This window comes from Girardinichthys multiradiatus, chromosome 22 (genome assembly GCF_021462225.1).
Source record: "Girardinichthys multiradiatus isolate DD_20200921_A chromosome 22, DD_fGirMul_XY1, whole genome shotgun sequence".
Taxonomy (NCBI): Eukaryota; Metazoa; Chordata; class Actinopteri; order Cyprinodontiformes; family Goodeidae; genus Girardinichthys; species Girardinichthys multiradiatus.
In genome coordinates, this window is record NC_061814.1 from 45,321,849 (window position 1) to 45,341,341 (window position 19,493).

Below are 19,493 nucleotides of genomic sequence, written 5' to 3' on the forward strand. Positions count from 1 at the left end.
TAGAACCAGTAGCATGTCGAGGACCACGACCAGTAGAACCAGTAGCAGGTCGAGGACCATGACCAGTAGCATGGGCAGTAAAATGGCAAGTAGCATGGCAAGGACCATGACCGGTAGCATGTCGAGGACCATGACCAGTAGCATGTCGAGGACCATGACCAGTAGCATGGGCAGTAAAATGGCGAGCAGCATGTCGAGGACCATGACCAGTAGAACCAGTAGCATGTCGAGGACCATGACCAGTAGAAGCAGTAGCAGGTCGAGGACCATGACCAGTAGCATGGGCAGTAAAATGGCAAGTAGCATGGCAAGGACCATGACCAGTAGCATGACGAGGACCATGACCAGTAGCATGTCGAGGACCATGACCAGTAGCATGACGAGGACCATGACCAGTAGCATGACGAGGACCATGACCAGTAGCATGTCAAGGACCATGACCAGTAGCATGGCAAGGACCATGACCAGTAGCATGACGAGGACCATGACCAGTAGCATGACGAGGACCATGACCAGTAGCATGTCAAGGACCATGACCAGTAGCATTTCAAGGACCATGACCAGTAGCATGTCGAGGACCATGACCAGTAGCATGACGAGGACCATGACCAGTAGCATGTCAAGGACCATGACCAGTAGCATGTCAAGGACCATGACCAGTAGCATGGCAAGGACCATGACCAGTAGCGTGATGAGGACCATGACCAGTAGCATGTCAAGGACCATGACCAGTAGCATGTCGAGGACCATGACCAGTAGCATGACGAGGACCATGACCAGTAGCATGACGAGGACCATGACCAGTAGCATGTCAAGGACCATGACCAGTAGCATGGCAAGGACCATGACCAGTAGCGTGATGAGGACCATGACCAGTAGCATGGCAAGGACCATGACCAGTAGCATGGCAAGGACCATGACCAGTAGCATGTCGAGGACCATGACCGGTAGCATGTCAAGGACCATGACCAGTAGCATGTCGAGGACCATGACCAGTAGCATGTCGAGGACCATGACCAGTAGCATGACGAGGACCATGACTAGTAGCATGTCCAGGACCATGACCAGTAGCATGTCGAGGACCATGACCAGTAGCATGTCGAGGACCATGACCAGTAGCATGACGAGGACCATGACCAGTAGCATGACGAGGACCATGACCAGTAGCATGTCAAGGACCATGACCAGTAGCATGGCAAGGACCATGACCAGTAGCATGATGAGGACCATGACCAGTAGCATGGCAAGGACCATGACCAGTAGCATGGCAAGGACCATGACCAGTAGCATGTCGAGGACCATGACCGGTAGGACCAGTAGCATGTCGAGGACCATGACCGGTAGCATGGGCAGTAAAATGGCAAGTAGCATGGCAAGGACCATGACCAGTAGCATGTCAAGGACCATGACCAGTAGCATGTCGAGGACCATGACCAGTAGCATGACGAGGACCATGACCAGTAGCATGGCAAGGACCATGACCAGTAGCATGACGAGGACCATGACCAGTAGGACCAGTAGCATGTCGAGGACCATGACCAGTAGCATGTCAAGGACCATGACCAGTAGCATGTCGAGGACCATGACCAGTAGCATGGCAAGGACCATGACCAGTAGCATGGCAAGGACCATGACCAGTAGCATGACGAGGACCATGACCAGTAGGACCAGTAGCATGTCGAGGACCATGACCGGTAGCATGGGCAGTAAAATGGCAAGTAGCATGGCAAGGACCATGACCAGTAGCATGTCAAGGACCATGACCAGTAGCATGTCGAGGACCATGACCAGTAGCATGACGAGGACCATGACCAGTAGCATGACGAGGACCATGACCAGTAGCATGTCAAGGACCATGACCAGTAGCATGGCAAGGACCATGACCAGTAGCATGATGAGGACCATGACCAGTAGCATGGCAAGGACCATGACCAGTAGCATGGCAAGGACCATGACCAGTAGCATGTCGAGGACCATGACCGGTAGCATGGGCAGTAAAATGGCAAGTAGCATGGCAAGGACCATGACCAGTAGCATGACGAGGACCATGACCAGTAGGACCAGTAGCATGTCGAGGACCATGACCGGTAGCATGGGCAGTAAAATGGCAAGTAGCATGGCAAGGACCATGACCAGTAGCATGACGAGGACCATGACCGGTAGGACCAGTAGCATGTCGAGGACCACGACCGGTAGCATGGGCAGTAAAATGGCAAGTAGCATGGCAAGGACCATGACCAGTAGCATGACGAGGACCATGACCAGTAGGACCAGTAGCATGTCAAGGACCATGACCGGTAGCATGGGCAGTAAAATGGCAAGTAGCATGGCAAGGACCATGACCAGTAGCATGACGAGGACCATGACCGGTAGGACCAGTAGCATGTCGAGGACCAGGACCGGTAGCATGGGCAGTAAATGGCAAGTAGCATGGCAAGGACCATGACCAGTAGCATGAGGAGGACCATGACCAGTAGGACCAGTAGCATGTCGAGGACCATGACCGGTAGGACCAGTAGCATGTCAAGGACCATGACCGGTAGCATGGGCAGTAAAATGGCAAGTTGCATGGCAAGGACCATGACCAGTAGCATGACGAGGACCATGACCAGTAGGACCAGTAGCATGTCGAGGACCATGACCGGTAGGACCAGTAGCATGTCGAGGACCATGACCGGTCTCATGGGCAGTAAAATGGCAAGTAGCATGACGAGGACCATGACCAGTAGCATGTCGAGGACCATGACCAGTAGCATGACGAGGACCATGACCAGTAGCATGACGAGGACCATGACCAGTAGCATGACGAGGACCATGACCAGTAGCATGACGAGGACCATGACCAGTAGCATGTCAAGGACCATGACCAGTAGCATGGCAAGGACCATGACCAGTAGCATGAGGAGGACCATGACCAGTAGCATGTCAAGGACCATGACCAGTAACATGGCAAGGACCATGACCAGTAGCATGTCGAGGACCATGACCGGTAGCATGGGCAGTAAAATGGCAAGTAGCATGGCAAGGACCATGACCAGTAGCATGACGAGGACCATGACCAGTAGCATGGCAAGGACCATGACCAGTAGCATGGCAAGGACCATGACCAGTAGCATGACGAGGACCATGACCAGTAGGACCAGTAGCATGTCGAGGACCATGACTGGTAGCATGTCGAGGACCATGACCAGTAGCATGTCGAGGACCATGACCAGTAGCATGGCAAGGACCATGACCAGTAGCATGGCAAGGACCATGACCAGTAGCATGACGAGGACCATGACCAGTAGGACCAGTAGCATGTCGAGGACCATGACTGGTAGCATGGGCAGTAAAATGGCAAGTAGCATGGCAAGGACCATGACCAGTAGCATGACGAGGACCATGACCAGTAGGACCAGTAGCATGTCGAGGACCATGACCGGTAGCATGGGCAGTAAAATGGCAAGTAGCATGGCAAGGACCATGACCAGTAGCATGACGAGGACCATGACCAGTAGGACCAGTAGCATGTCGAGGACCATGACCGGTAGGACCAGTAGCATGTCGAGGACCATGACCGGTAGCATGGGCAGTAAAATGGCAAGTAGCATGGCAAGGACCATGACCAGTAGCATGTCGAGGACCATGACCGGTAGGACCAGTAGCATGTCAAGGACCATGACCGGTAGCATGGGCAGTAAAATGGCAAGTAGCATGGCAAGGACCATGACCAGTAGCATGACGAGGACCATGACCGGTAGGACCAGTAGCATGTCGAGGACCACGACCGGTAGGGCCAGTAGCATGGCAAGGATCATGACCGGTAGCATGTCGAGGACCATGTCCAGTAGCATGGGCAGTAAAATGGCGAGCAGCATGTCGAGGACCATGACCGGTAGGACCAGCAGCATGTCGAGGACCATGACCGTTAGCATGCCGAGGACCATGACCAGTAGAACCAGTAGCAGGTCGAGGACCACGACCGGTAGCATGGGCAGTAAAATGGCAAGTAGCATGGCAAGGACCATGACCAGTAGCATGACGAGGACCATGACCAGTAGGACCAGTAGCATGTCGAGGACCATGACCGGTAGCATGGGCAGTAAAATGGCAAGTAGCATGGCAAGGACCATGACCAGTAGCATGACGAGGACCATGACCGGTAGGACCAGTAGCATGTCGAGGACCACGACCGGTAGCATGGGCAGTAAAATGGCAAGTAGCATGGCAAGGACCATGACCAGTAGCATGAGGAGGACCATGACCAGTAGGACCAGTAGCATGTCGAGGACCATGACCGGTAGGACCAGTAGCATGTCAAGGACCATGACCGGTAGCATGGGCAGTAAAATGGCAAGTAGCATGGCAAGGACCATGACCAGTAGCATGACGAGGACCATGACCAGTAGGACCAGTAGCATGTCGAGGACCATGACCGGTAGGACCAGTAGCATGTCGAGGACCATGACCGGTCTCATGGGCAGTAAAATGGCAAGTAGCATGACGAGGACCATGACCAGTAGCATGTCGAGGACCATGACCAGTAGCATGACGAGGACCATGACCAGTAGCATGACGAGGACCATGACCAGTAGCATGACGAGGACCATGACCAGTAGCATGACGAGGACCATGACCAGTAGCATGTCAAGGACCATGACCAGTAGCATGGCAAGGACCATGACCAGTAGCATGAGGAGGACCATGACCAGTAGCATGTCAAGGACCATGACCAGTAGCATGGCAAGGACCATGACCAGTAGCATGTCGAGGACCATGACCGGTAGCATGGGCAGTAAAATGGCAAGTAGCATGGCAAGGACCATGACCAGTAGCATGTCAAGGACCATGACTAGTAGCATGTCGAGGACCATGACCAGTAGCATGGCAAGGACCATGACCAGTAGCATGGCAAGGACCATGACCAGTAGCATGACGAGGACCATGACCAGTAGGACCAGTAGCATGTCGAGGACCATGACTGGTAGCATGTCGAGGACCATGACCAGTAGCATGTCGAGGACCATGACCAGTAGCATGGCAAGGACCATGACCAGTAGCATGGCAAGGACCATGACCAGTAGCATGACGAGGACCATGACCAGTAGGACCAGTAGCATGTCGAGGACCATGACTGGTAGCATGGGCAGTAAAATGGCAAGTAGCATGGCAAGGACCATGACCAGTAGCATGACGAGGACCATGACCAGTAGGACCAGTAGCATGTCGAGGACCATGACCGGTAGCATGGGCAGTAAAATGGCAAGTAGCATGGCAAGGACCATGACCAGTAGCATGACGAGGACCATGACCAGTAGGACCAGTAGCATGTCGAGGACCATGACCGGTAGGACCAGTAGCATGTCGAGGACCATGACCGGTAGCATGGGCAGTAAAATGGCAAGTAGCATGGCAAGGACCATGACCAGTAGCATGTCGAGGACCATGACCGGTAGGACCAGTAGCATGTCGAGGACCATGACCGGTAGCATGGGCAGTAAAATGGCAAGTAGCATGGCAAGGACCATGACCAGTAGCATGACGAGGACCATGACCGGTAGGACCAGTAGCATGTCGAGGACCACGACCGGTAGGGCCAGTAGCATGGCAAGGATCATGACCGGTAGCATGTCGAGGACCATGTCCAGTAGCATGGGCAGTAAAATGGCGAGCAGCATGTCGAGGACCATGACCGTTAGCATGCCGAGGACCATGACCAGTAGAACCAGTAGCAGGTCGAGGACCATGACCAGTAGAACCAGTAGCAGGTCGAGGACCATAACCAGTAGCATGGGCAGTAAAATGGCAAGTAGCATGGCAAGGACCATGACCAGTAGCATGGCAAGGACCAGGACCAGTAGCATGTCGAGGACCATGACCAGTAGGACCAGTAGCATGTCGAGGACCATGACCGGTAGGACCAGTAGCATGTCGAGAACCATGACCGGTAGGACCAATAGCATGTCGAGGACCATGACCAGTAGCATGTCGATGACCATGACCAGTAGCATGTCGAGGACCATGACCAGTAGCATGTAGAGGACCATGACCAGTAGCATGGACAGTAAAATGGCAAGTAGCATGGCAAGGACCATGGCCAGTAGCATGTCGAGGACCATGACCAGTAGCATGTCGAGGACCATGACCAGTAGCATGTCGAGGACCATGACCGTAGCATGGGCAGTAAAATGGCAAGTAGCATGTCGAGGACCATGACCGGTAGGACCAGTAGCATGTCGAGGACGATGACCGTTAGTATGTCGAGGACCATGACCAGTAACATGTCGAGGACCATGACCGTTAGCATGTCGAGGACCATGACCGTTAGCATGTCGAGGACCATGACCGTTAGCATGTCGAGGACCACGACCGGTAGGACCAGTAGCATGACGAGGAACATGACCGGTAGGACCAGTAGCATGTCGAGGACCATGACCAGTAGCATGTCGAGGACCATCACCGTTAGCATGTCGAGGACCATGACCGGTAGGACCAGTAGCATGTCGAGGACCATGACCGGTAGCATGTCGAGGACCATGACGGTTAGCATGTCGAGGACCATGACCGTTAGCATGTCGAGGACCATGACCGTTAGCATGTCGAGGACCATGACCGTTAGCATGTCGAGGACCATGACCGGTAGCATGTCGAGGACCATGACCGGTAGGACCAGTAGCATGACGAGGACCATGACCAGTAGGACCAGTAGCATGACGAGGACCAGTAGCATGTCGAGGACCATGACCGGTAGCATGTCGAGGACCATGACCGGTAGCATGTCGAGGACCATGACCGTTAGCATGTTGAGGACCATGACCGGTAGGACCAGTAGCATGACGAGGACCATGACCGGTAGGACCAGTAGCATGTCGAGGACCATGACCAGTAGCATGTCGAGGACCATCACCGTTAGCATGTCAAGGACCATGACCGGTAGGACCAGTAGCATGTTGAGGACCATGACCGGTAGCATGTCGAGGACCATGACGGTTAGCATGTCGAGGACCATGACCGTTAGTATGTCGAGGACCATGACCAGTAGCATGTCGAGGACCATGACCGTTAGCATGTCGAGGACCATTACCGGTAGGACCAGTAGCATGACGAGGACCATTACCGGTAGGACCAGTAGCATGACGAGGACCATGACCGGTAGGACCAGTAGCATGACGAGGACCATGACCGGTAGGACCAGTAGCATGTCGAGGACCATGACCTGTAGCATGTCGAGGACCATCTCCGTTAGCATGTCGAGGACCATGACCGGTAGGACCAGTAGCATGTCGAGGACCATGACCGGTAGCATGTCGAGGACCATGACGGTTAGCATGTCGAGGACCATGACCGTTAGTATGTCGAGGACCATGACCAGTAGCATGTCGAGGACCATGACCGTTAGCATGTCGAGGACCATGACCGTTAGCATGTCGAGGACCATGACCGGTAGCATGTCGAGGACCATGACCGGTAGGACCAGTAGCATGACGAGGACCATGACCGTTAGCATGTCGAGGACCATGACCGTTAGCATGTCGAGGACCATGACCGTTAGCATGTCGAGGACCATGACCGTTAGCATGTCGAGGACCATGACCGGTAGCATGTCGAGGACCATGACCGGTAGGACCAGTAGCATGACGAGGACCATGACCGGTAGGACCAGTAGCATGACGAGGACCAGTAGCATGTTGAGGACCATGACCGGTAGCATGTCGAGGACCATGACCGGTAGGACCTGTAGCATGACGAGGACCATGACCAGTAGCATGTCGAGGACTATGACCTTTAGCATGACGAGGACCATGACCAGTAGCATGTTGAGGACCATGACCGGTAGGACCTGTAGCATGACGAGGACCATGACCAGTAGCATGTCGAGGACTATGACCGTTAGCATGACGAGGACCATGACCGGTAGCATGACGAGGACCATGGCAAGTAGCATGAGCAGTAAAATAGAAAGTAGCATGGCCAGGAATATGGGCGCGGCTTTTACTCAGGCGGTTAGAGTTCGTCCTGTAATCGGAGGGTTGCCAGTTTGAACCCCCTCCTCTGTCCATCTCTGTTGTTGTGTTCTTGGGTAAGACACTTCACCCACCTTGCCTGCTGATGGCGGTCAGAGTGCTCGGTGGTGCCTGTGTATGGCAGCTTCACCTATGTAAGTCTGCTCCATGTCAGCTGTGGCACAATGTAGCTCACCACTATCAGTGTATAAATGAGTAGATGAATGGGTGAATGATTGATTGTAGTGGAAAGTGCTTTGGACGCCCTGGGGATTTGTTAAAGCGCTATACAAGTTCAGCCCAATTACCATGTACCATGGGCAGTTAAACGGCAAGCAGCATGACCAGCAGCATGACGGCGTGCCTTGTTGCAGCGGCTCTAGGCTTTTCTAGTCAGTGCTTTAAATGTTTGTTTATATGCACGTTGCTTCTTGTTCGATTCTGTGGAGTGGCCAACATCTATAGTCGGCAAGATCTCCTTAAAATAGTTGGTTAGAACGGTATGTTATAGCCGAGTTTGATAACACATATGATGTTGGCGGACATTGGATTTCCAGATCTTCATGGAAACAGAATCGTTGGCTGCTCTAATGCCAGTTTAGAACTGGAACCAGTTTGGTGGAAAGGGTTCCTCAGACTGAGCTCTGCAGAAGTGTTTCAGGTGTGAGGATTTACCAGTTCTCTGATCTCCTTGGTGTAGGTGAAGGTGAAGGGGATTTTTGGTCGGATATTAGCAGCCCGCCGCTTATTATTCTTGGTGTTGATGAGAAGGTTAATGAGCACGTGATCGTTCTTCAGCAGAGTCACAGTACAGTCCTGGTGGTTAAAGGTAACATTGGTCTTTAGGGGGCCTATGTTGGCATGGATCTGACCAGGATATCCAGGAATATCACCCTGCAGGAGGGAAGATGTATGGGAAAGGTTCGAAAATTATGTCAACCGTTTCTTCCTCCAGATGTTTCATAACAAGAATCTAAACAATTAAGTTTGTGCTTGATTGCTAGTTACTTATACCGAGTTACCTGGTAATAAAAGCAGCGTTTTCTCCAACATGTATGTTATATTTTTTTCATATACGTACATTTAGTAGGATATTCTTTCTATTTCTGTTATATTGCACATTATATATACACTCACCAGCCACTTTATTAGGTACACCTTGCTAGTACCGGGTTGGACCCCCTTTTGGCTTCAGAACTGCCGTAATCCTTGGTGGCATAGATTCAACAAGGTACTGGAAACATTCCTCAGAGAGTTTGGTCCATATTGACATGATAGCATCACACAGATGCTGCAGATTTGTCGGCTGAACATCCATGATGAGAATCTCCTGTTCCACCACATCCCAAAGGTGCTCTACTGGTCTGAGATCTGGTGACTGTGGAGGTCATTTGAGTCCAGTGAACTCATTGTCATGTTCAAGAAACCAGTCTGAGATGATTTGTGCTTTATGACATGGCGCGTTATCGTGTTGGAAGTAACCATCAGAAGATGGGTCCACTGGGGTCATAAAGGGATGGACATGGTCAGCAACAATACTCAGGTAGGCTGTGGCGTTGACACGATGCTCAGTTGGTACTAAAGGGCCCAAAGTGTGCCAAGAAAATATCCCCCACACCATTATACCACCACCACCAGCCTGAACCGTTGATACAAGGGAGGATGGATCCATGTTTCATGTTGTTGACACCAAATTCTGACCCGACCATCCGAATGTTGCAGCAGAAATTTGGACTCATCAGACCAGGCAACGTTTTTCCAATCTTCAATTTTGGTGAACCTGTGTGAATTGTAGCCTCAGTTTCCTGTTCTTAGCTGACAGGAGTGGCACCCGGTGTGGTCATCTGCTGCTGTAGCCCATCCGCCTCAAGGTTCAACGTGTTGTGTGTTCAGAGATGCTCTTCTGCTTGATTTGGTTGTAACGAGTGGTTATTTGAGTTACTGTTGCCTTTCTATCAGCTGGAACCAGTCTGGCTATTCTCCTCTGACCTCTGGCATCAACAAGGCATTTGCGCCACAGAACTGGATCACTGGATATTTTCTCTTTTTCAGACCATTCTCTGTAAACCCTAGAGATGGTAGTGCGTGAAAATCTCAGTAGATCAGCAGTTTCTGAAATACTCAGACCAGCCCGTCTGGCACCAACAACCATGCTACGTTCAAAGTCACTTAAATCACCTTTCTTCTCCATTCTGATGCTCGGTTTGAACTGCAGCAGATCATCTTGACCATGTCTACATGCCTAAATACATTGAGTTGCTGCCATGTGATTGGCTGATTAGAAATTAACGAGCAGTTGGACAGGTGTACCTAATAAAGTGGCCGGTGAGTGTATATGTGTGTATAATATACAGGTCCTTCTCAAAATATTAGCATATTGTGATAAAGTTCATTATTTTCCATAATGTCATGATGAAAATTTAACATTCATATATTTTAGATTCATTGCACACTAACTGAAATATTTCAGGTCTTTTATTGTCTTAATACGGATGATTTTGGCATACAGCTCATGAAAACCCAAAATTAATATCTCACAAAATTAGCATATTTCATCCGACCAATAAAAGAAAAGTGTTTTTAATACAAAAAACGTCAACCTTCAAATAATCATGTACAGTTATGCACTCAATACTTGGGTCAGGAATCCTTTTGCAGAAATGACAGCTTCAATGCGGCGTGGCATGGAGGCAATCAGCCTGTGGCACTGCTGAGGTCTTATGGAGGCCCAGGATGCTTCGATAGCGGCCTTTAGCTCATCCAGAGTGTTGGGTCTTGAGTCTCTCAACGTTCTCTTCACAATATCCCACAGATTCTCTATGGGGTTCAGGTCAGGAGAGTTGGCAGGCCAATTGAGCACAGTGATACCATGGTCAGTAAACCATTTACCAGTGGTTTTGGCACTGTGAGCAGGTGCCAGGTCGTGCTGAAAAATGAAATCTTCATCTCCATAAAGCTTTTCAGCAGATGGAAGCATGAAGTGCTCCAAAATCTCCTGATAGCTAGCTGCATTGACCCTGCCCTTGATAAAACACAGTGGACCAACACCAGCAGCTGACACGGCACCCCAGACCATCACTGACTGTGGGTACTTGACACTGGACTTCTGGCATTTTGGCATTTCCTTCTCCCCAGTCTTCCTCCAGACTCTGGCACCTTGATTTCCGAATGACATGCAGAATTTGCTTTCATCCGAAAAAAGTACTTTGGACCACTGAGCAACAGTCCAGTGCTGCTTCTCTGTAGCCCAGGTCAGGCGCTTCTGCCGCTGTTTCTGGTTCAAAAGTGGCTTGACCTGGGGAATGCGGCACCTGTAGCCCATTTCCTGCACACGCCTGTGCACGGTGGCTCTGGATGTTTCTACTCCAGACTCAGTCCACTGCTTCCGCAGGTCCCCCAAGGTCTGGAATCGGCCCTTCTCCACAATCTTCCTCAAGGTCCGGTCACCTCTTCTCGTTGTGCAGCGTTTTCTGCCACACTTTTTCCTTCCCACAGACTTCCCACTGAGGTGCCTTGATACAGCACTCTGGGAACAGCCTATTCGTTCAGAAATGTCTTTCTGTGTCTTACCCTCTTGCTTGAGGGTGTCAATAGTGGCCTTCTGGACAGCAGTCAGGTCGGCAGTCTTACCCATGATTGGGGTTTTGAGTGATGAACCAGGCTGGGAGTTTTAAAGGCCTCAGGAATCTTTTGCAGGTGTTTAGAGTTAACTCGTTGATTCAGATGATTAGGTTCATAGCTCGTTTAGAGACCCTTTTAATGATATGCTAATTTTGTGAGATAGGAATTTTGGGTTTTCATGAGCTGTATGCCAAAATCATCCGTATTAAGACAATAAAAGACCTGAAATATTTCAGTTAGTGTGCAATGAATCTAAAATATATGAATGTTAAATTTTCATCATGACATTATGGAAAATAATGAACTTCATCACAATATGCTAATATTTTGAGAAGGACCTGTATATATATATAAAAAAACAGTCATATTCCTTGTTGGTTTTTACAAACTTGGCAAAAAAGCTGATTCTGATTTAACCAGCTAGCCACAGTAACTATCAGCACTCATCAAGACCTTCGGCATCAAAGGTTCGTCTCCCTCACTGGCAAAGTGAGATTTGAATCTGGTGTGTTGAAAATTAGACATACAGTTAGGCCCAGAAATATTTGTACAGTTACACAAGTTTTGTTATTTTAGCTGATTACAAAAGCATATTCTGGATACAATTATATAATCAATATCGGGTTAAAGTGCAGACTCTCAGCTGTAATTTGAGAGTATTCACATCCAAATTGGAGCAAGGGTTTAGGAATTACAGCCACCTCTTTTTTTAAGGGACCAGACATAATTGGAAAATTGACTCAAAAGGCTGCAAAACAAATAAGGCTGCATGGGCTCTTCCCTCGTTAACCTGTCATCAATTAAGCAGTTAACAGGTCTGGAGTTGATTCCAGGTGTGGCGATTGCATTTGGAAGCTGTTGCTGTGAACACACAACACATGGTCAAAAGAGCTCTCAATGGAGGTGAAACAGACCATTCTGAGGCTGAAAAAAGGAAGAAATCCATCAGAGAGATGGCAGAAATGTTAGGAGTGACCAAATCAACAGTTTGGTACATTCTCAGAAGAGTGCACTGGTGAGCTTGGGAACTCAAGCCCGGATGTCTATGGAAGACAACAGTGATGGATGATTGCAGAAACCTTTCTATGGTGAAGAAAAACCCCTTCACAACATCCACTCAAGTGAAGAACGCTCTAGGAACAAGGTATAGCAGTATCCAAGTCTACCATAAAGAGAAGACTTTGTGAGAGTAAATAAAAAGGATTCACCACAAGGTGCAAACCATTAATCAGCCTCAAAAACAGAAAGGGCAGAATTGACTTTGCCAAAAAGCACCTGAAGAAGCCATCCCAGTTCTGGAACAGCATTATTTGGACAGATGAGACCAAGATCAAACTGTACCAGAATGATGGGAAGGAGAAAGTCTGGAGAAGAATTGGAACAGCTCGTGATCCAAAGCACACCACATCTTCTGTAAAACATGGTGAAGGCAGTGTGATGGCATGGGCATACATGGCTTCCAATGGCGCTGGGTCACTTGTGCTTATTTGATGATGTGACAAAAGACAGAAGCAGCCGGATGAATTCGGAGGTGTTTAGGGATATACTTTCTGCTCAGATTCAGCCAAATGCACCAAAGTTGACTGGACGGCACTTCACAGTACAGATGGACAATGATCCAAAACATACTGCAAAAGCAACCCAGGAGTTTATTAAAGCAGAAAAGTGAAATAATATTCAATGGCCGAGTCAATCACCAGATCTCAACCCAATCAAGCATGCATTTCACTTGCTCAAGACAAAAAGACCCACAAACAAGCAACAACTGAAGACAGCTGCAGTAAAGGCCTGGGAAAGCAGCACAAAGGAGGAAACCCAGCATTTGGTGATGTTCATGGGTTCCAGACTTCATGCAGTCATTGCCTGTAAAGGATTCTCAACAAAATATTGAAAAGTAACATTTACTTAAGGTTAAGTTTATTTGTCCAGTTACTTTTGAGCCCCTGAAATGAGGAGCGTTTGTATAAAAATAGCTACAATTCCTACATGTTTAATCATATATTTTTGTTCAACCTCTTGAATTAAAACTTAAAGTTTGCACTTCAATTCTATTGTAGTTGTTTCATGTTAAATCCAATGTGGTGGCATGCAGAGGGCAAATCATGAAGATTGTGTCACTGTCCAAATATTTCTGGGTCTAACTGTAACTAAAACATGCAGGACTCCAGCCATCATGGACCTAAACTACACTGATCTACAGGGACCTGCAGGAATCAAATTGTTTCCAGCCGACTGGAACCTATAGGATCTTCTGCTTCTAGAGACTTACCTTGGGCTCGATGATAGTCTGGCTGACGATGCCCTCATACAGCTCTGGGTCCAGCACCATGTGTGGTTCCATGTTTACCTTGGAGCTGGACCTCATTCTGTCAGGACGAATAGAGACGTTTTCCCCATTGGTGCTCACGCTCTCAGTTTCCTCAAAGGCAGAGCTAGAGGCGCCACAGAGTGTCAGGAGAAGGGGCTCCTTCACTCGCTTGATCCTGATGGCGCGCTTTCCCGCCCTCAGCTGACCCATAGAAACAGAATAGTCCAAATGGTTTGATTTTTAACATTTCTTCTAGTAATAAAATATATAAAAACGTTTTTAATTATAATTACAAAACAAAAAGCCCAGTTTTTATTTTATCTTGCTGTTTTTGCACAAAGAACTTCCTAAAGGGGCAATGAAGAAGCTTTACCGTTATGAGAGTAAACTCCACATCCTCATTTATGTCCTCCTCGGTGAAATCCACGTCGCTCAAGTTCTCTTTGGTTTCAAACAGAAGCTCACCATGTTCTTCTGACTTAATAACGCCTTCATTTTCCTTCAGACTAATGATGATGCCCTGCAGATGACACAATGTCAAGTTGTAGCTCAAAAAAAGGTAAGGTCACTGTAATCGAACAGGTGAGCTAGGTGGAATTGTTCCACCTTTTCCCTGGTCTCTCTGGTGGAGCTGAAGGTGGCGGGGATCTTGGGTTTGATGTTGGTGGCTCTGCGTTTCTCCGTGATGATGTCATTCAGCACGTTGATAAGCACCTGGTCGTCCTTTAGCAGCGTCACCGTGCTGTCCTTCCTTTCAAATGTCAGGTTGGTCCGCACCATGCCGAGGGTCACATACACCTGGCCGGGGTACTGACGTTCTCCAGGCTGTTGGACAACACAAACCTGAGTCATCTACATCTACACTAGCTTTGGATTTAAAGGCCTAAATACAGATTCTCTGTGTTCTTTAAGAGATTCTGACAACTAACAAGATTTTCGATCATTTCAGCCAATTACAATGATGACATAAAGACTTTAGTTTTTAGCTCACCACTATTAACCTCTTTCATCATTTTCTTTATTTGTGACCAAATAATTCAGTACCTGCAGAGCGCTGCACGAACTCATCTATACAGTGACGATAAGTATGGAACTGCTGACATAAAACTCACACAAGATTCTGGTTACAACCTCAAGACTCCAAAAAATCAAAACATCTTAGCATCAGCTGGTTTAGTTCTTGCTGTTGGCTGATAAAAAGGTTTCTCATTATCAAGGTATCACCCAGGAAGCACGATGATGGGTGCATGATGGGTAAAAGCAAAGCGCTCAAGACCTTTTCAGCCATATTGATGCAGAAAAACCTGACAGCATTGGTCTCTAAACTTCTGAATGTTACACAGAGAACTGTCTGGACCATAATCTAGCAGAGGAAAGAACATCATTTCAACTTAAACAACTTAGGTTTTGAGAATACAACCACTCTCACCAATGACTGAATCAACGGTACAGCAAACAGCGAATGCTTGGTGGAGAAAGTGGGTTGGGTGGTACCAGGTTTTTGGGAAGAGGAGGGTTACATTACCATCCCATGACATCCCACATAATTAAGGTCCTGGAGAGGGAGGACCAAGCAAACAAGCCCCTTGGTTCTTGTGGATGATTGTGCAAAGGATGCTTAGTAAAATGAGGAAACTAAATGGAGAACCCTGAGCATCCTCTTCATCAGACTGTCCTACAACAACAGTGTCTTCAGTCAGAGGCTTCTTCAGATCTGCTGTAACACCGACCTCTAGAGGAGGTCCTTCCTGCCCACAGCATCAGCATCTACAACAACTCTTGGAAGAAACCTGGAGAACAAAAGTTACAAGATTGAATTTCCCTTTGCGATGTACCTTTGAATTATACTGAATAACACCAAAGGAGCAGTTAGGCATTCTGGTATTTGTAGTTATACTGTGTTATGTGCAGTAACCATGGATCAGATAGGGTGCTGGGCATGAGCTGGACATGTCCACCAGAGAGTGAGCACAACTTTCAGAAGAGTCCATGAAACCCTGAGGAAGGCTGAATGTTCCTTCATACAGAACAGTCAGCAGCAGTGCATCATGGGCCTTGTTTCCTCAGTCAAAACCGCATAAAATGAATACAGGTATAACAGAAAGTAAATCACCAAGTATGGAAACTCTGGATGTACTTATGAGCCTCTGAAAATGCGAAGCAGCAACACAGGCTTCTATGAGAGATAAAACCAGACCAGTGGTTTTATCTCTGTGGTTATACTGGAGCCCCCCCACACACATTTATTTTCTAACTAACGTAGATCACAACAGCAGCCACTGAAGGTTAGCTTCCTATAAAACTATGAGACGTGTTCATGGACGACCTGTGATAAAACCTGACAGCGTCATGACTACCTCACAGTGTGACAGCTGCTATGACCTACGTCTACTAATCCACCAATAGAATTGCAGCATAAAACTGGCGTCCCGAGTTGACCTTTCTTGCCCAGCCACAACCGCGTCCACATCCTCCTGCTCTTCCTCATATTGGTTTCGTGGCGCATAAATGCAACAAAGGCTGCGTTGTTCATTGGGTGTTTGCGGAGGTTGTCTCTGGCAGCACAGATGGGTGGCATACACTGATGACGTCGCTTGTTGCCACGCGTCTATCCGCTTTAGTAAGAAATGGTCATCGTACCCTGTCTGCACTTCAAACTGGACGTCGTTCCAAAGTTTATTAGATCCACATCTACTGTGTCCTGGTTGAGTCTTATGCTACAATCACACAGTGTAAGAAGGCCATTAGTGACAGTAAGGAGATCCACAGCTCCTCATCACAAAAACCTCACTGACCTGAGGCTCCTCGATGGGCTGGCTGACCACAGCTTCATAGATCTCTGGGTCCACATTCTCAGTTCCACCTGGAGCCACTTTGACATCCGTAGCTACAGCCCGGTTCTGTTCAGGGAACCAGAGAGTGTTTCAAAGTGCTGTTCTGATAGGATTACAGGGACAACAAGCAGAGACTCACCTTCTCTTTGCAGGCTGTGAAGTGGACACGGACTCCCGGAGTCAGGGCTTTGGGGTTTCCAAAGAAGACATCAAAGCTGAACTGAAACTTCTCCAGGTCTTCCCTCTCAATGTAGCCGAACGTGGGCTGTAGAGCAGATAGAAGATTACTGACTGGGTCGGATTTAATCCTTTTAACCTCAAACTAACAAGCAGAACAAACACACCCTCACCCCAACAAATGAGATGATCCCTGTGGATCTACCAGGAGGAGGCCTGAGGACACAGAGACACTTAGATTAAAACTCAACATCTAGGTCAAACAACTGGAGGCTCTCTAAAAACAGCCCAAGCCACTCACTTATCAAACGTGCGCTTTCCCAGCAGCCCCAGGGCTTTGGCCGTCTTCTTGGCTTCAGGCTTTGGGGTGGCAGAAAGAGCAGGGACAGGTGCGGGGTCAGGGGCCTTGGTGAAAACTGGTGTTTCAGGATCTTTTTTAGTCTCAGCAGGAGCCGAGTCACCAGGAGGAGCAGAAATAAGAGCTTTGATCTGATGAAGGGAACAAAATAAAATAAGACTGCAACAGTCACCAGAACCAAAAACTACTGATCGACCAATCAGAAACCAATCAACAGGCCATCTAGAGATGGCCGCTCACACTGAGCCTGGTTCTGGTTCTGCTGGAGGTTTCTTCCTGTTAAAAGGGAGTTTTTCCTCTCCACTGTCTCTACATGCATGCTCAGTATGAGGGATTGCTGCAAAGTCAACACCAGTGACTGTCCACTGTCTCTACATGCTCATCCAGGAGGAGTGAATGCTGCAAGTCACTGACTGGATTCAATCTGCTGGGTTTCCTTAGATAGAAAAACTTTTTATCCAATTTGAATAAATAACTGAATCTGACTGAACTGTTCAATGGTTACGATTAATTGGAATGTATGAACCTGACTGTTGTGAAGAACCTTGAGACGACATGTGTTGTGAATTGGAGCTATTTAAATAAACTGAATTGAACTGATTTCAGCTGAGCAGAGATGTATCTACCAATTAGTGAGCTGGTCTGAGCTCACATTCCCAGACCAGGAATAAAACCGGACTTACCCACTCAGGTTGATCGGGAGGCGGGTTTGGCATCGGTTCCTCCACAACAGGCTGAACAGCCAAAAAAAATGCATCAATTAGTTCTCATTTAAGATATGTTCTGTCTAAAGACAATAATCAATAAGATCTGCTGCTCTCCGATTACAAGATCAGGTCAGAGTGGACCAGTTTCACCACTGAACCGCCTCACCTCTCCGGTCCAAACAGGGGCTGTAAAGGGCGGGTACCCAAATGGAGGCAAGCAACCTGGAGGTGGAACAGGTGGGATGGCTGCAAGATCCGGAGGGGGGACCCCAATACAACCAGGTGGGGGTAGACCTGGTGGAAGGACAGGTGGGACAGGTCCAGGAGGGACAGCTCCTAAAGGAACAGGTCCAGGTGGAACAGTTCCAGGTGGAACAGGCGAGACGGACCCTGGTCCCCACGGCTCAGGAGGACCCTCCAGACCCCAGGCTTGATGTCGAACTCTCCAATTCGGGGGTCGCTCCCAGTCAGTAGAAGGCACCCAGTCATCAGGACGCGGCCCCCAACTTGGTGGAGGGGGCCCTCTGGGCTCCCAATCAGGTGGTGGGGGTCCTCTGGGGTCCCAATCAGGTGGTGGGGGACCTCTTGGATCCCAATCAGGAGGTGGGGGCCCTCTTGGATCCCAATCAGGAGGTGGGGGCCCTCTTGGGCCCCAGTCCGGATAAGGGGGACCTAGGGGATCCCAGTCCGGGGGAGGGGGTCCTCTTATGCCCCAGTCTGGAGGTGGAGGACCTCTTAGACCCCATCCTCCAGGGGGCGGTGGTCCCCAACCACTGGGAGGTGGAGGCCCCCATTCCTCGGGCGGAGGGCCCCAGCCTCCAGGTGGAGGAGGGCCCCAGCCTCCAGGTGGAGGAGGGCCCCAGCCCGACGGGCCCATGTCGAACGGAGGTACATCCTCCCCTGGAGGTCCAACAGGAGGTCTTCCCCTCATGGGTCCGTCTCCGCGGCCCATGTTTGTAGTGAAGTCGCGAAAGAAGGAGCAGGAAACACCGAGGAGGTTAGCAGCTGCTTTAGCTTCAAGCTAAAAAACAAAACAGTGCTAGCTTAAAGCAGGAATTCATCAGTTAACCCCGCGGTTCCACCGTGAACAGCCAGTCAATCCACTAATCTCATCGTCCGAGGTGGAAAAAATGTTTATTCTGTTCTCAAATATCTCGAAATTCTTAATTTACGAGTTTGTTCGACCATCACTCCAGTGGCGGTATGGTTCTTCTTCTTCTTCTGATAAACAATCTGTGCTGCCCCTACAGGGCGGCCGAGGAAGCTCTGGCAACAACCTGAAGCAATTCGCCTTTGCTTCTTTTTCTTCTTTGGTTTTTTTTTTTGGGCGGTTGGCAAAAATCATATGATGCGCATTCATTACCGCCACCTACTGGTATGAGGCGTGGCACAAAATGTCTGTTTTATTTTGTACTGTTCATAATCATATTCTATTAATCAGTTTTGTTTTCCTTAACTAAACTAGAATTGTAATATTTTATTGCAGTGTGTTATTGTATTAAA

At 48.8% G+C, this 19,493-nt stretch overlaps 1 protein-coding gene across 3 annotated transcripts in view; it reads right to left on the bottom strand.

Moving 5' to 3' along the window:
- The window catches only part of si:dkeyp-121d4.3, a 32,726-nt gene extending 13,497 nt beyond the window's left edge, over nucleotides 1–19,229 (bottom strand). For 2 of the 3 annotated variants that reach the window (XM_047351052.1, XM_047351051.1), the window contains exons 1-9: nucleotides 18,157–19,229; nucleotides 17,967–18,017; nucleotides 17,227–17,414; nucleotides 17,099–17,141; nucleotides 16,888–17,013; nucleotides 16,710–16,814; nucleotides 14,521–14,739; nucleotides 14,288–14,434; nucleotides 13,876–14,115 (exon numbers count right to left, since the gene is read on the bottom strand). In XM_047351052.1, the coding sequence (XP_047207008.1) occupies nucleotides 13,876–14,115; nucleotides 14,288–14,434; nucleotides 14,521–14,739; nucleotides 16,710–16,814; nucleotides 16,888–17,013; nucleotides 17,099–17,141; nucleotides 17,227–17,414; nucleotides 17,967–18,017; nucleotides 18,157–18,942 (1,905 nt within the window). In that variant the 5' untranslated portion in view covers nucleotides 18,943–19,229. Of the gene's footprint in view, nucleotides 1–8,660; nucleotides 8,880–13,875; nucleotides 14,116–14,287; nucleotides 14,435–14,520; nucleotides 14,740–16,709; nucleotides 16,815–16,887; nucleotides 17,014–17,098; nucleotides 17,142–17,226; nucleotides 17,415–17,966; nucleotides 18,018–18,156 lie in introns of all 3 variants that reach the window. The other variant, XM_047351049.1, reaches the window with a different exon arrangement.
- Between the last annotated feature and the right edge of the window lie 264 nt (nucleotides 19,230–19,493).